The sequence below is a fragment of the Hoplias malabaricus genome, chromosome 12, assembly GCF_029633855.1.
Source record: "Hoplias malabaricus isolate fHopMal1 chromosome 12, fHopMal1.hap1, whole genome shotgun sequence".
NCBI classification, from domain to species: domain Eukaryota; kingdom Metazoa; phylum Chordata; class Actinopteri; order Characiformes; family Erythrinidae; genus Hoplias; species Hoplias malabaricus.
The window spans coordinates 31847204-31863920 of NC_089811.1; the positions used below are offsets into that span (position 1 = coordinate 31847204).

Here is a 16717-nt window from a genome sequence, read left to right on the forward strand (position 1 = left end):
TTTTCTCTTTAAATCTCCAACGGTTGTGTTCAGTGACGTCAGGTCTGCAGCAGTAAACAGAATCATACACAAGTGATAAGTGTAGAGCTGCTGTGCTCTGGAGGTATTGTAGTATAATTATGATAATAGAGCGGTGTGTCACGTGATCAAGTACATTAAACCCTGTTTAAAGTTTTGAGGAATTTCGCCACAATCCCTTGCGTAATGGTGGTGGATGTGGCAAGTTACAAAACGATGACAGACTGAGGAGAAAACAACACAGACGAAGTTGGTCTTGAGAGCAGCTGGAGAATGAACCAGACCCTGAAGTGAACTCTCAACATTCCTCCAGTGAGAGTTCGTGCTTCGCAGATCACGGCAGCGTGCTTAACGGTCACCACAAGAACGAACATGGAAAAATACAGGCTTTTTCTGGCGCTGTTGTTTCTCGCCTTGGCGCTGGGCTTCGTTTCCGTTGTGTTCGTGCTCAGATGGGTTTTATTTTACAGGGAAGGTCTGGGGTGGGATGGAGGACCGGCCGAGTTCAACTGGCATCCTCTTCTGGTTGTTATCGGCTTTATTTTTCTTCAAGGTATTGGTAAGTAATCTGATTTCAACATTTTCTTACATCTGTGATAGCGGGAAACTTTATAATTCGCGAGAGTTAAACACAGTGGGGCTGCAAAGTTTTGTCGAATAGTGGGTTAACTAACATTTTCCTTGGATTTTACAGTGAATAATATTGAGTACACTTGGATCTGGAGTCTCTTCAGATCACATGACCTCTTAAGGAAACCATGGAAGTGGCTGTTTTTCATGGTTAGGCGCTGTGTTAAAATTAGGAGCTGAATGTTTTAAAGGAGTTTCACGCCCTCCACTTTGGAATATAGGAATTTACATGGATGACTCCATTGCTGTGATTACTGTCATCTGTTCCACAGATCCTTTAAAAATGGCGTGGTTTATAGTGGTGTCTGTGAGGACAAGCGGTGTGTGTGTATGTATGAATATGTTTGGTCCCCCTAACTAAAAGAATATATAAACTGGAGAGTGCAGGGGGATGTTGCCATGATAGTCTTAATTGTAGCCAGATTCTGAAATTGTTCACTCGCTTGCGCATTCCTTTTACAGGGTGTTTTAAATCTATTCCATAGAACATTTATAATGAGACTACAGACAAAATTCAGACAGCTTACACTAGAAACACTTATCATTGTGATTAAACCGTGTCGATCAGAGGTGTTCAATATATCCAAAATGCTTTACCATCATAAAGCAATAGATATTTTCCAGCTTTATATTGTCATGCCTACAGCTATATCATTCATTCATTGTCTTTAACCGCTTATCCAGTTCAGGGTCACGGTGAGGCCAGAGCCTACCCGGAATCACTGGGCGCAAGGCAGGAACACACCCTGGAGGGGGCACCAGTCTTTACAGGGCAACACATACACACACCTCCAGAGAAAACCCACACAGACACGGGGAGAACACACCAAACTCCTCACAGACAGTCACCCAGAGGAAACCCACACAAACACGGGGAGAACACACCACACTCCTCACAGACAGTCACCCGGAGGAAACCCACGCAGACACGGGGAGAACACACCACACTCCTCACAGACAGTCACCCGGAGGAAACCCACGCAGACACGGGGAGAACACACCAACTCCTCACAGACATTCACCCGAAACGGGACTCGAACCCACAACATCCAGGTCCCTGGAGCTGTGTGACTGTGACACCACCGGCTACCACTACTGTGCCACCTACACAACTCACATAAATATTTAAATTTTATAACTTTATCTGAAATCTTATGCTTAAAACAAGGATAGCTTATTGTAGCTCACTTTACATTAACATTGACACTGTTACTTTTCATACTAAATTTCATTAATATTTATAATAAAATTTTGCCCTGAGATAGAGACCTGTGCTTCAGCAAGAAATCTGACATCAAACTGTATTAGCTGAATCAGATATCTGATTCATTTAAATGAACAATTCAATAAATTAGCTGAACCTCAGAACCAATTTCTTGTTGAACTTTGGCCAATCGGCAGCCATAAACAAAACTTGTCCATTGTTATATATACTCATCGTATCTCAAAAAAGTTTGGGTAACAGAGTCTGTATCCTTGTAGTGTTCACTGAAGGTCACAGTAAAGATGCAAAGAGGGCACCTATGAATATACCCTTGGTTGACAAAACCAAGCTTTGTGTTTGTGCACAATGAGTTGTGACCCATTTGGGATTGAGCTTGGGTAGCATGGCATAATGGTTAGAGAAGCAGACTTGGGACTGGAGGGTTGCTAGTTCAATCCCACAACCAGCAGGACAATTGGGGTCGGGGGAACAAAGGAACAGTGCTCTCCTGCTCATAAATCCTGACTGCCCGTAGTTCCCTAAATTGTGTGTGTTCACTGCTACAGAAGGGATAAATGTGGCAGACACCTTTTGTTGCACATTTGTTCGTGTTATGGAAGTGCTTGGCCTTTGTAAAGGCTTTTGGGGATCCTATTGCCCATTTTTACTCCGATTCCACAATGTTTTTGATTACCTAAATAAATATATTAAGTGTAGTAAACAATTGCAAGTTTTTAACAGAAGGCATTTATAAAACTAAGTCATGATATTCTGTTCCTCCAGCAATTGTTGTCTATAGGCTTCCATGGACATGGAAGTGCAGCAAGTTGATGATGAAGTTCATTCATGCAGGCCTCAATGTGCTGGCTTTCATCCTGGCTGCTATTTCTTTGGTAGCCGTGTTTGACTTCCATAATGCTCAGAATATTCCCAACATGTACAGCCTGCACAGCTGGGTGGGATTAACTGCCATTGTACTGTACTCACTGCAGGTAAGATGCACATAATTTCCCACATCAGTAAGTTTGAAGTCGAAACCCTTGTTGTTTTCTGTGTAGTGGGTATTTACTCATTTTCTGTACTCTCTAATTGAACAGATTGTACTGGGCATTGGCATCTACCTCCTTCCCTTGAGTCCAGTGTGCTTGCGAGCTGCATTTATGCCTATACATGTCTACAGTGGCCTGTTTATCTTTACTAGCGTGATTGCTACTGCTCTTATGGGTATTACTGAGAAGCTAATTTTCAGCCTGTAAGTATGCTTGTATATGTCTTTTAAACAAAATTACAGGTTATGACTGCTCAGAAGATAAATGCTGATGCACTGCTTCATAAAAAAACATGTCCAGTGAAATATGTAATTACTGGTATTCCTTACTTTGTGTCATGTTTTTTTGCAGGAACCACTGTGGTCAAATTCCAAAACGTCATTCTTGTCACGCTGAAATTATAATTAAGTCATCAGTGGCATTACCAGCTATTAGCTTCAGTTCTTTGTTAGTGACCTGAAAATGTTGCTGTTTCCCAACCAAGACACATGTAGCATACACTATATGGGCACTTGTAATCAGTGAATTCAGCAACTTTACAGTGCACTCATTGCTGACACAGCTTTTCACATAAAGCTTGTATAATAATATCCATGAAAAAAAACTTGAAAAACACTGTATTAGCTCCCTATGAGCCGAAGATCACAGGGCTAAATGATAGAGGGATATAGGTTTACATGTGTCTAATCAGAATCAGAATCAGAAATACTTTATTGATCCCAGGGGGAAATTGCAATTATTACAGTAGCAGCCAGTTGTAAAAGAATAAACACTCTAATAAAAATTTAACACAAAAGGAATTTTTTTACAATATGTACACATCTATAATAATAAATACGGATATACTGTATACAGCAGTATGAGTATTGCACATTTGAGTTGTTCCACTCATAATTAAAAAATTTGTTCTATTGTTATTACTGTACGTGTGAAAGGTGTCGTGCTTTAAGTGTGGAGTTATAAAGTCTGGTAGCTACTGGTAGGAATGACCTCCTGTGGCGCTCTGTAGTGCATTTTGGCTGAATGAGTCTTGCACTGAACGTGCTCCTGTGTCTCGTTACCATGTGATAAAGAGGGTGGGAGCCATTATCCATGATAGCCTGCAGTTTAGACAGCACCCTCCTCTCAGACACTGCCGTCAGCGAGTCCAGCTCTACACCCACAACCTCACTGGCTCTACGGATCAATTTATTAAGTCTGTTGGCATCTGCCACCCTCAACCCGCTGCCCCAACATGCAACAGCTGTGTTTAATACTGTGTTTAGAGTAAAGCTGATATTCGTCTTTTGTAATTGTTTCATAGGAAAGATCCAAAATACAAAGAATCCCCTCCAGAAGCCACATTTGTTAATGTCCTTGGCTTGCTGCTAAGTGTGTTTGGGGGTCTTATCCTCTGGATAGCCACTCGACCCTCGTGGAAGAGACCCAGTGAGCTGGCACCACCAAATGCTGCGATGACTGTGAGACCAGGCGCAGAACCTAACAGAGATGCCCATGGAAGGAATGGCAAAATGTGAGGTTGACAACCAGCAATGTGGAGGACCAAATTTAAGAAGCGTCCTTTGAATATTGTTTATCATTCCATAGCAAGCAAAAAAATCTTAATTTTCATATATAGATATATTCTACCACATTATTTAAACAAAAGGATTTAAATACCAGAGCTAGTTTTTCACTATTACTAATATTAAATGCTTTTTTATTACAGAAATGTTGAATGTCAATTTTGATAGTAGTTATTTTTGTATTTGTTATATAGAGATAAGGCATAATGCAATGATCAGTACACAGTTCTTCACAAGAATGCCTCCATGGCTATTTAAAAAATGTGTGGACTTTATATAGGGCTGATTTTAAAATAAATCATACATTTCAGTTAAAATGAAATACTATTCATGTATTAGAACTTTTTCTAGTTGTAGTGTCACTTTCTGCCTGTATCAGTGTTTCTGACTATATTTGTCTATTTTGGAAAATGTTCTACAGTTAGCAGTTCCAAATACAGTTACAATACATTCAGTAACTGAAAAAACATATTTATTAAAGTTTATTTTCACAAGACGACACAAGAGGTTTTGGTATTTTGAGACTTCGGAGCGTACATTTTTGTTGGATTTCTTTGTGTATGTTGTGATTGTTGTTGAGAATACATTTTTGCAAAAGTACAGGCTTTGAATCAGAATATCTCCAGCAACAATTGACTGCAGTCAGCATGTTACTCTGCTTAGTCCCTGTCATGATTGGGTCCATGTTTTCAAATGCTGGAACTGCTGATACGCTTTGCTTTATAGAGGAATGAAAAAACTGACTTGTTCACTGTCTGGGCGATATATTCAGGCTTTTAGGTGGACATCTGTTATGTAACCTTCAAAGAAAATCATTACAATCTTTAGAGGTTCTCCGCTTTATTGTATGGTGATTTTTTTTTTCCATGATCAATAAAAATATTCTGTTTCAGTTTAAATGTTTTCGTCACCTCTTTTCAAGTTAAAATACAGTTAGCAGATATTGTTTACTTAACCCCAGTGTGGCGTACTCCAGACCTCAGACAGTTCACATTATCCTTTATTTCAGCTACCAATGTAAAATGTGGCGTATAGTAGCAAAATTAGAAGATCTTGGTACAAAACGCTTATACTCATTGCTGTCCTCGGTACATAGGAGTGTATAACACGGCACGGAAGTACTTAGTACTTACTGTTTGCTCATTCAGTCACTATACATTATAGCACTGTCCTTTACATAGTCCATGGATGTAGTCTGCACCTGATTCTGCTTATCTAACTGCTCATTCACTTTTCTTTACAGCGGTCGTGATAGGAATCAGATGTCTAAAGTGTTTGCCTCTAAATGCCATTGTAAAAAAATAAAATTCACCAGTGTTAACGCTGAGAGTGTTAATTTAACACTGGTGAATTTACTCTGTACGTATGCATTTATAGACATTGTGACCTCTGGTTCCTATCTCAGTCAAATTATTCAAAATATAACTTGTGGAGTTCCCCTGTAAGTGAATTGAACTAGATTAGCTGCATTATAACAGTGAAACACTTGAACGCACAATACAATGGTGCTTGGAAGTGTGTGAATTTATTTTTTATTTCTGCATAAATTTGACTGAAACTTTAATAAGAAGTCCAAAAAAGAGAGATAAATATTACACTTGGTCTTTTATTCCTTGTGGAACATTATCCAACATTACAGACCTGTGAGTTTCAAAAGTATGCAAACCTTTCAGATTACCAGATAATTTGATAAAATTAGAGTCGTGTTTATATTCAATGGGGTGACAGTGAAGTGAAAGTGTATCATGGCACAAACGGGATTTCTGAGGACCTCAAAAGAAGAGTTGCTGATGAAGATCGGGTTAGAAAATGTTACAAAACCCTCTCTAAATGGTTTGCACTCCACCACTCCAGTCTGACAGATTGTGTCGAACTAGGCATGTAATAGTCCACGAGGTCACAAAAGATCCCAAAGTAACTTCTAAGCAAATAAAAGGCCTTTCTCACATTGGCTAATGTTCAGGAGTTCACCATCAGGAGAACAATGATGTGCATGGCAGGGTTGCAAGTAAAAGACTGCTGCTCTCTAAGAAAAGAACATTTCTGCCTGTGTAAAGTTTGCTACAGTTCACACAGCCAGAGGTCTACTGGAACAATGTTTTGTGGATGGATGAGACCAAATAAAAAAAAGTTTTGGTTTAAATGAGAAGCATTAGTTTGAAGAAAAGAAAAAATTGCATTCCAACATAAATACCTCATCCCATCTGTGAAACATGGTTTAGGCCTGTTTTGCTCCATCTAGGTCAGGACATCATGCCATTATTGATGGAACAATACGTTATAGCAGCATGTTCTAAAGGACAATGTCATGACATCTGTCCATGAGATGAATCTCAAAGCAAACGATCATGCAGCAAGACAACGAGCCCAAGCACATGTTCTAAAAAATGAAAGACTACAGAAGAATGTAGTTAATGTTTTGAGACTTTGAGTAGAAATTTTGTGGAAGGCCCAGAAGCAAGCAGTTCATGGAAACCCACCAATGTAACATAGTTGAAGCTGCTTGAAGTTTCACACCCTTGTGCCACTCACAGATATGTAATATGGGATCATTTTCCTCAAGTAAATGACTTGTATAATTAAGTATAATTTTTTTTCCTATCTCATTTGTTGGATTTGATTCTCTTTAGCTACTTTTAGGAATGTCACATGTGTAACCTTATGCAGAAATACAGAAACTTCTAAAGGGTTCACAAACTTCCAAGCACCACTGTACATAGGCCAGAGACCCCAGAAATGAAAAAAATAAAAAACATTGCCATATAAACAGTATTTCTTATGAATAATGTTTCACTTTCATCAGTGTGATACATTACCATGGTGTTCTTCTAATGTACATTACAAACTTCTAAATCCAAAACCCTACCATTTTGTTAAACCTTTGACATAATCTTATTTCACATTTTTTGAGACTTGTAGGACTTGCAGAATCTTTGGCACTGTAAAAAGAAAATAAATAAACAACACACTTAGATATTTACAGAATTGAAACATACCAAGTTCAGTCTCATTATTTTTGGAATCATCTAAAAAGTTAATAGCCAGAAGGCAAAGTTTGCTTGAGTCCTTGTGTAAAGACTTTTCAGCTAAACAAACCCCAAATATATCCAACATGTGCCTGTTATTTTTCTTGGATATAGCAATCCAGTGCATGGAAAAAGAGTCTTTTAGTTTCTTCAGTCCGACAACACAGACATGTATTAGGTCCTGAATCCATGCCCTTGTATCTTTACTGCACACTGGATGGTCCTACAGCGTGTCAGACTGGTGAGGTCAGCCTCTCAGGAGTAACTCTCATTTTCATTCCATGTGGTCATCCACTGCTTCTTCTCAAAGGGATCAAACATGACATCATCATCTTTAAAGTTACGTGTCTCCTTTCGGATCCTCACAGCATGGTACTTGGGAACGCTGTCATCATTCTTGGAGCGTTTGAAAAATCCACACTGATAGAAAGAGCACAGAGAAAATAAAAGATGTATGACACATTGGTGTTAGAAAGTTTGAAATGCAAGCTTGGCGAGTGCATAACACTGAAAGAGCATGCTTCACAAATGTAGAATGCATTCATCACAATCTGGTATTTGAGCTTTTTAAAATTCAACTGGAACAAAAGTAAAAGAAAAGTTAGAGATCTGCTAGAGAAATATGAAAAGCAACACAGCACGTGCAAAGAAGAAAGCATAATCATTACACGTATTCAAATTCACACAGCATTGACAAGCAAGGCACATGGTTCACAAGAAAGCTCTTTTTCCTTTCTTGTTGTCTTTTGGCAAAGCAAAAGATGTGTTAATGGCTGTTAAAGCTGTGCCACTGCAGATTGGGGTACTTCGGCGCTTTGATAATATTTTACCCAGGCAAGGCCTCTAGGCCTCTGTGGAGAGCTTGTCTTTGTCTGAGGGCTGAGCATGGATCTCAGCTTTGTGATACGCTGCATCAAATTGGTCTTTTTGGGCACGCTTGAAGAAACCGCACTACAGAGGGAGCAAGGTGGGTGATCAAACACGGATGTAAAAAAACAGTTCTATTGCACAATGAAAGGCATTGCAATATGAGCAATTTGTTAACAACATCTAATATATTTATTATTTCACAAAATTTGTAGTAATAAAAGTCAATATCCATTATAAACAGATAGGTGAGAAAATTAAAGGCACAAAATAATGTAAACTGCATGATACAAGTAAGCAGTTAACATCTTATCTCTCTGGCATGTATTAGGTGTACAAATAAGTTTAAACTTTTTTTAGTTAGAAAACGGTAAGTGAGAAACATTTATTTCAAGAGTTCCATCAAAGAAAAAATACTGCAAAAGCACAGGAATAATACTGTATCCAGACATACATGAAAATTTAGATTTAGACAATTTAAAAATGATTAAAATGATTTAAATTGTGAAACTAGAATATTAATACCTATATTTAGGTCTGTTTTCTTAAAATAAACTCTTTAAACTTACACGTACACCTAATAGAAATGCAGAGCAGGCCCAGACCCCATTGTGTACCAAAAGTGAAATGACCTTGAAAAGTGGTTCAGTATTGGGTTAAAGATGGTAGGGTCAGGGCACAGATGATCCGTCACAAAGACTGTTCAAAAGACTAGTATTTCAAAGGAAAGTGACTTAACTGACACTAAAAAACATTAAAAGTGTGGGAAAGACATAAGTAAATAAAGTTAGATATTGTGGTGGAAAGGAGATTTTCTTTAGTCAGTCACCCATCTGTAGGTTATTTAGATGTAAGCTTTATTATAATACATGTCAAAACAATGTGTCAAAAATAACCATCTGCTAGACTTACCTTCCAGAGTAAAAGAACTAACAGAGCCAGCATCAGTATGCCTGCTAGTACGGCCACCAGGATTATCCACCAAGGAACGCCACCATAATGAGCCACAGTGTTTTCAGAGAACACAGTCACTCTTACCTTCAGCAGAGGGGAAATGAACATATTAACTGTTAGAGAAGGGGTTATGCTTCAGGGAGAAAAGAAAGAAACCTCAGAATGTATGTACTAACATGTTACATTTTTTATTTACACATGCTCATTCAACGCTTATTTTGTCATGAAATTAAGGTTATTAGCAGTTGCCCAGTCTATTGCAATCTATACTCTTCTAGGAAGTACTTGTGCTACATACTAGAACATTGCTCTGAGAATTTGACAATATTCAGCCAGAAGCATTAATGAGGTCAATGTGATTTATTACAAATTAAGATGATCAAAATAGCAAATAACAAATATTACCTGTGTCTCAGCATTCCTCAGCACAATGTTCTCTGCAGAAACATCAAGACTGATGGAAGCTTTCACTATTAAATCAAGATAATTATAAGAAGCAAAATCCTGCTCAAGAGAAAAGAGGAAATATTTTAGATGTCAATCTGAGGGAACATTAAAATAAATACGGTTTACATATATTGAATTAAATGACATTATAATTACTTCAAGGAAAGTAGAGTTCCAAAGGCGAGACCTCAGAATAATGTCTGCACTACTGTCCAAATTCAGCAGAGGGCACTTAATCTCCACACATTTTACATCTCCTGGACATGACTTTAAAATTACATTAAATAGTGTTAGTTTTCTTCACACAGATAAAGGAAAATGACTGATAAAAACAATATCCAAGAAAGTCAATTCATTCACCAGAGTTTTGTGTTTCCTGTGATCTGTGAAGAGAAATTTTTTGCTTGCATCAGATGATCTACTTCCTTCTGAACTGCGTTTCCGCCTGGACAAAGAGGAACCCTGGAAGAAGAGCATAAAAAAAAATAAATGGTAAGGTACATATCAGCAATTTACTTGCCTGTGAATCAATCAGAATAAAGAGGTGTTTCTATTTGACTGTCAATCATATTAAGTTTCCATCATAATTCTGGACTCTAGACTAGACCTCAACATAATTTTTGTTTTCCAAATTTTCAATTTTTTAGAATGGTTTCTATGATAGTGCAACAGCAGATTGTTGTTTCTTCTAGGAAGCATAAGACCACTTACACAAGCATCCTGACATTGATGTCATATTTTGAGGGGAAGTCTTTGAATGTCTTAGAATGGGTGGGGCTGCATTTGTTTGGCATTCGAATGTCAAAACTGCAAACTATAGCTAGCTTGACCACGCCTTTGGGCACTTTCAAAAGTGTTTTGAAAGTGTAAATAAAAAAGAACACTAAAACCATACCTCTGTCAGGCCCAGGGGGTTGATCTCAGTCTCAGGGGAACAGGTGATTTCCTCCAATTGTTTAGAGTTGATCTTCACCAGATACAGGAGCCATTTCCCTACAGCACTTTCTTTAGGCCATTGAATATTGAGAAAGGCTGTGCCGAATGATTTTAATGGCTTGCCCAAATTTATTACCTGGAATACAAGCAGTCATTCTTTCAGTCACAGTATTTTCTCAATGCATAATCACAGCATTTCCATTTTAAATGTAAAATATTTAATTACATTTTATATTTAGAAGAAAATTAAATGACATAATTTGCAATGAACCGAACAGTACAGACTTACTCTGAATTCATATTCAATCAAACTCCCAACTTCCTCCTCTGACTTCATGGAACTTTCACCTCTAACATCCCCCCCAAAATATACCTGAGAGGGCTTGGCAACCCTAATCCACAGTAAGAAAACAAAGAATCAGTCGCAGTATCAGCCAGGTTCACATGTATATAGTATAAAATGCGATTATCCATACCCTTGCACTGACAGTAGAAGCTCTATTATGACTTTAGCTTTAGCTTTTTTTCTTCCCAAACCCTCCTGCAGGCTGGTTCTGTTGAGGAAAATCCATTTTAAATCAGTACTCCAAAGGCTTTCTGGAAACAATGAAATCAGCAAAATATTCATCCCTAATCTAAAACCCAATACAAATTTAGTTTATAACGAACAACTTACGTCTCTAACTCCAGATCAACCTCCACCTCTGTGGTGCTCACAGATATCTTTGCAGTGCTGAGTATGATGTAAAATGTGACCTGAAAGATATTTATAAGTCAGCATGAAAGAAACTGTGTGATAAACACCTGTGTGAAGTGCGATAAACACCTGCGCAAAGACTTTACCTCAGAGTCTCTTTTGAAGGGATTCCCCAGCTCACAGTCTGCTTGGGAACCATTTTGATTAGCCACACAGATCACCTGCTTGTCCTAAAGAATTTAAACAAAAAAATTAACAAATTTGTTTAGCCTTGTTTAATGTTTATCTTATGGTTTAGTGTCTTGCCCCTTTAGATCTGTTCTTGTTTAGTGTTTAGCCCAGTGTTTAGTGTTAAGCTCTTGTGTTTAATGTCCTAGACTTTGTGTTTAGCCTTGTTGTTTATAGTTTAGTCTCTGTTTTGTGTTCATCATCTCTGTTAAGTGTTTAGCCTGTTCTTGTTTATTTTCTCTGTGTTTAGCCTTGTTTAGTATTAGTCCCTTTGTTTTGTTTAGTTTCTGTTTAGTGTTCATTGTTTTTGTTTCAAGGTCTTTGTATTGTTTTTGTTCTATGGGTTAAATTTGTCTTGCATAGTGAGTTTGTCTAGTTCGCTTTTGTCTCTCTCTTTAGTTCCCTTTTTGTGTTTATTAAAAGTCTCCTGCGATTACCTCCTTCCGTCAGCTAGACGGGTATAAAGTCCCCAGCACTGGGCCGTGGAAAGGTAAAACTGCAGTTTCATGAGTAATGTAGCTTAGTAATGCTCTTATGGCAGAATGCAATCAAATACTCCAAGAAACGTTCAGAAATCTTAATACTGCAGTTAAGGGAGTCAAACTCCTAATTTTAACCCTAAATTAAGAACTGATGTACGAGTTGGTGTCAATAAACTTAAGGACTATACAGTGTAATTCTGTGGAATGTACACCACTCTATAAATTAAAATTAAATACATAAATATTCAGTGTTCCTCTATGTCACTGTAAAATATTATAGTAATAAAACAGTTAGTTTAATAGTTTTTGCTACTCACTGTGTTTTTTTGGGATCTGAATCCAGAGTAGGAGAGTAAATCCCCAAACATTCCCACTAGTTTGGCTTCATGAGCATCATCTCCATTCCTGTTGTTCACAGTGATCTCCAGAACAATGTCCTTTTGGTCACTGAGAGATATCACTGCCACACCGTTTTTCCTGATATGGAAAACAAAATGTGCAAGAGTGCCAGTGGAGATCTGTCTGAACATAGCTCTAATCCAAAAAGATGCTATATGTGTTTATGTTTTTATTAATTCACTATAATTTTAACATGTCTGATTACTGCATGGGTACTCACGTAGGTAATGGAGGAAAGACATCCTGATTGGACGCTCTGTAACAGAATCTGTACTGGAGCTGCAGGGCACTCTGGCAGATGTTGTCAGTCCCACAGCCCTCCTTTAGAAAATGTACCTTGGAGAGAAAAAAAACAGCCATTTAGTACACTCCTATTCTAAATAAGAAATCTATATAATGTTAATTGTAGTCCTGTTGAGAGTCATAAAAGTAAACATTGACTGGGATTGAATAAATAGAACTGAGAAGTCCAATGCATGAGCTGCATGGTCTATGCCTTGTAATATGCTTACCTCAGTGCTGGCCTTGCCGGACAGTCTGGAGTCCAGTACTGGCAACAGCTCTGGCAGAGTGTTTTGTCTCTTTCCTCTTTTAGCACTTTTAATACCCATGGACACCTCGAAGGGAATTGCTCTCAGCTTATCCTTGATATTCTCCTGAAACAAAATGTTTCAACACATTCATTTTTTTTAACATTCTTGCTGAAAATATTTGTAACAGTTTATTTGGATAGCCCTGAGTCTCTGGAGATCTAGCCTAAACAAATGAAAGTCTACAAAGTGGTGTATGGTCCCTATTATATTTTAATTGAAAAGATAAAAGTACAAGGGTAACAAAAATCCCACAATTGCAGTGATTAAAAAATGAGAGCAGGTACCTGTAGTCTTAGATTGGCTTTCAGGCAGGCTGTCTTGTTCTGGCCTTTCAACTCCAGTGTTCCTGTAGACTGGAAGTCCTGATCACTTGGCTTCTTATCCGAGAAGGAGATTCTTGAAGATAAACCTTGCTTCCTGCGGAGTGACTCTGCTTCCAGTGTGTAGGAAATCACTGCAGAGGACAAACATATTATAGTTATGATATGTGCTTTGTTGTGGCCATGGACGTAGAGGGATTGTACTCCAAAATTCTTTCATTTTCAATAACGGTTCTCTCTGTATCCATACTAACAATGTAATGAAACTTCGGTGCACTAGGACCTGGGGAGCATTTGACGTCGTTGGCTATAGGTCTATATTGCCTTCTTGACAGAATGCGCACAGATATTCTCTCTCTCTCTCTCTCTCTCGTCGCAGAGAGCAACAGGTCGGTGTTGAACTGGGAACTACAGCTCTTCTTTCAGATAGAACTAATGTTAGCACCGTGTCCTGGAGAAACTACATTTCATTCCCTCTCAACACATCACAGATGATATTTTGAATCAAAGTTATTCTTAACACACAAATCATATTAGATAATGTCATATAGTTTATCAATAACATTATCAAACTATTATGAGTGTAAGACAAATATAAGTCCTAAATAAGCAATTAATTATAAATAATAATATAATGAGGACGGGACTGACTTTTAGACTCATAGACCAAAAAGATTATTTTACTTCAGATCTTACTGGAACTAATGAACAATTTAAAATAATAGTTATTTTAAACTGGCAATACAATATTTGAAAAATACATGGACAGATTCTGCTTTGCCATTGTTCAAAAGAGCTACTGACAGGCACTGACACTCTGATGGCAGTTGGCTTAGTTAATGTCTGACAACAAGTTTTATCTGATTTACTACAGTCGAATAGGATTTACAAATGCATACTGGTCCCCTGGACCCTGCGTTCCTTATTTTGATTTCAGACATTTGGGAACCCCATGCACATGGTGTATGCAGGGAGAAGGTGTAGTGATTTATCTGAGTGTCATTTCAAGACAAAAATAAAGAAAAAAAAAAAGTTAATTGAATGCTTATTGCAATCCTTCATTAACCAAACTGAAAAACCATTGATGCACTAGTTGAAAGTAAACCTGCCTAAAAAGACAGTTAATATTATCATGCATTAAACATTATATGTTTGTAATGTAGAGCCCTGGAACTTCACAGTGTTGTAGGACCTATAGCCAATTACATTGCTTGTACATTTTGGAGTGATCCGACTTATTGATTTCGGAATACAAGCTTCCAAAATGGGAAATTTTCCCATAGCAATGCATTGCTCCAAATTTCAAACTGCTCTAACTCAGTCAGATTTCAGATGTTGACACCTGGGCACACTAGGCCTCATCACATCAAACTTCAGACCAATCTGAGTTACGGTCTTCATACAATTATTGTACAAATCCACCCCATAGCCATGCATTACGGAATGTTCAGATGATGATATCACTATGGGCATATTTCACACACACCAGAGAGAAAATGATCATGGCTCCCTTCCCTTCTTTAGTCCTGCAGTACTGTCTGTACATTGAGGAGCTTATGGGCCATCCTGCCCTTGGTCCTTACATTTAGCAGGAAATTTAAGGTAGACAGGGACATTATAGGGACAGTTAATTTAATGTAGAATTCATTTTAAGGTGCCAGGATAAGTATAATATCCATGATGGAGTTTTAGAGCCACTGCACTGGGGAAAAAAAAAGAATAATCTCTGAATAATTCTGAGAAAAATCACAGAATTATTTGCTACACTTATGGGGGAGACACAACCACAGTGAAATTGAGGAATCCAATGTGTCGCTGAAATCATACTATGGTATAGATTTCAGGAAGAAATACTCAGTTCTCTGCCACATCAGGACCAGACTGTGATTAACATTTAAATCCTGAATCGGTGCAAGAACCACTTATTCAGAAGAGGGCATGTAGTTTCCATCCATCCATCCATCCATTATCTGTAAGCGCTTATCCAATTCAGGGTCATGGTGGGTCCAGAGCCTACAAGGAATCATTAGGCACGAGGCAGGAATACACCCTGGAGGGGACGCCAGTCCTTCACAGGGCAACACACACATTCACTCACACATAAGGACACTTTTGAGTCACCAATCCACCTACCAACGTGTGTTTTTGGACTGTGGGAGGAAATCGGAGCACCCAGAGGAAACCCATGCAGACACAGGGAGAACACACCAAACTCCTCACAGACAGTCACCCGGAGGAAACCCACACAGACACGGAGAACATACCAAACTCCTCACAGACAGTCACCCGGAGGAAACCCACGCAGACACAGGGAGAACACACCAAACTCCTCACAGTCACCCGGAGGAAACCCACGCAGACACAGGGAGAACATACCAAACTCCTCACAGACAGTCACCCGGAGCGGGAATTGAACCCACAACCTCCAGGTCCCTGGAGCTGTGTGACTGCGACACTACCTGCTGCGCCTGCCATCACGTTACGGTTCAGACTCGTACAATAAACTAAAGCTGTGGGCATCGCAGTCAGGGGCTGCACTGACGGGGTTAGTGGTTATATTTTGTGTTTAAAAAAAAATTCTGTTCACTTCACTTACTGCTTCTTTCACATCTCACTTTATGGAGCACAGACTGTAAGCCTGTCTGTCTACATATTATAATAAATAATAACCCAAACAGTGTTTCTCTAAATACCCCAAAAGCACAGAAATCGCTGCTCAGTATGCATGATTATTGAGCCCTCAGGTAGCGTCATTTAAAAAAACTTGCTCATTGTCACTTAAAACCATCTGCTGCTGCTTCAAGAAATGCAACCTGAATTGTAGAAAGTTAAACCATATATTAGTTTTGCACAGAATTGCTTGGGCCTACAGTAATCTGACACACACCAAAAGACAGTGGACCAGTGGTGTTGTCAGATGTGTCCAGGGAAAATGTATGTTGTATTCTACTTGTTGTATTCTAAAAGACCATCCAGACTGTTACAAATGAAAAGTGCAAAAAACAGCATATTTGATGTCATGATCGTTCATTTGCTCCCAGAGCATGGGCGATCCACATATATGTGAAAATACTATTAATGCAGAGACTTATGTTAGGATTTTGGAGAGGGATGCTGCCATCAAGACATCTTTTCCCAGGAACTCCATGTCTATTTCAGCAGGATAATATTTGGCCTCATTCTGTACAAATCACATGGCATTTTTAGAAAAAGTCCCAGCTTTTCTGGAAATGGGGTTTGTATTAAAGACCATTTTAAAGAGTTTTCTCTGTTCTGGTTTTGTATCTTCCAGGATTCTCACA

At 38.5% G+C, this 16717-nt stretch overlaps 2 protein-coding genes across 2 annotated transcripts in view; one reads left to right on the top strand and one right to left on the bottom strand.

Annotated features, from left to right (window-relative positions):
• Nucleotides 1-83: 83 nt before the first annotated feature.
• On the top strand, nt 84-5310 carry cybrd1 (cytochrome b reductase 1). The gene is made up of 4 exons (XM_066685997.1): nt 84-577; nt 2636-2844; nt 2950-3104; nt 4205-5310. Exons 1-4 carry the CDS (start codon nt 391-393, stop codon nt 4416-4418), a joined length of 765 nt encoding a protein of 254 aa, XP_066542094.1. The 5' UTR covers nt 84-390; the 3' UTR covers nt 4419-5310.
• Nucleotides 5311-5320: 10 nt separating this feature from the next.
• itga6a (integrin, alpha 6a) overlaps nt 5321-16717 on the bottom strand; it is a 28222-nt gene continuing 16825 nt past the window's right edge. Inside the window, exons 12-25 of the mRNA XM_066685996.1 lie at nt 13380-13549; nt 13015-13158; nt 12723-12838; nt 12421-12580; nt 11540-11623; nt 11373-11452; nt 11173-11250; nt 10986-11088; nt 10656-10832; nt 10121-10222; nt 9917-10027; nt 9719-9817; nt 9272-9397; nt 5321-7912 (exon numbers count right to left, since the gene is read on the bottom strand). Of these exons, the coding sequence (XP_066542093.1) occupies nt 7748-7912; nt 9272-9397; nt 9719-9817; nt 9917-10027; nt 10121-10222; nt 10656-10832; nt 10986-11088; nt 11173-11250; nt 11373-11452; nt 11540-11623; nt 12421-12580; nt 12723-12838; nt 13015-13158; nt 13380-13549 (1715 nt within the window). The 3' untranslated portion in view covers nt 5321-7747. The remainder of the gene's footprint in view (nt 7913-9271; nt 9398-9718; nt 9818-9916; nt 10028-10120; nt 10223-10655; nt 10833-10985; nt 11089-11172; nt 11251-11372; nt 11453-11539; nt 11624-12420; nt 12581-12722; nt 12839-13014; nt 13159-13379; nt 13550-16717) is intronic.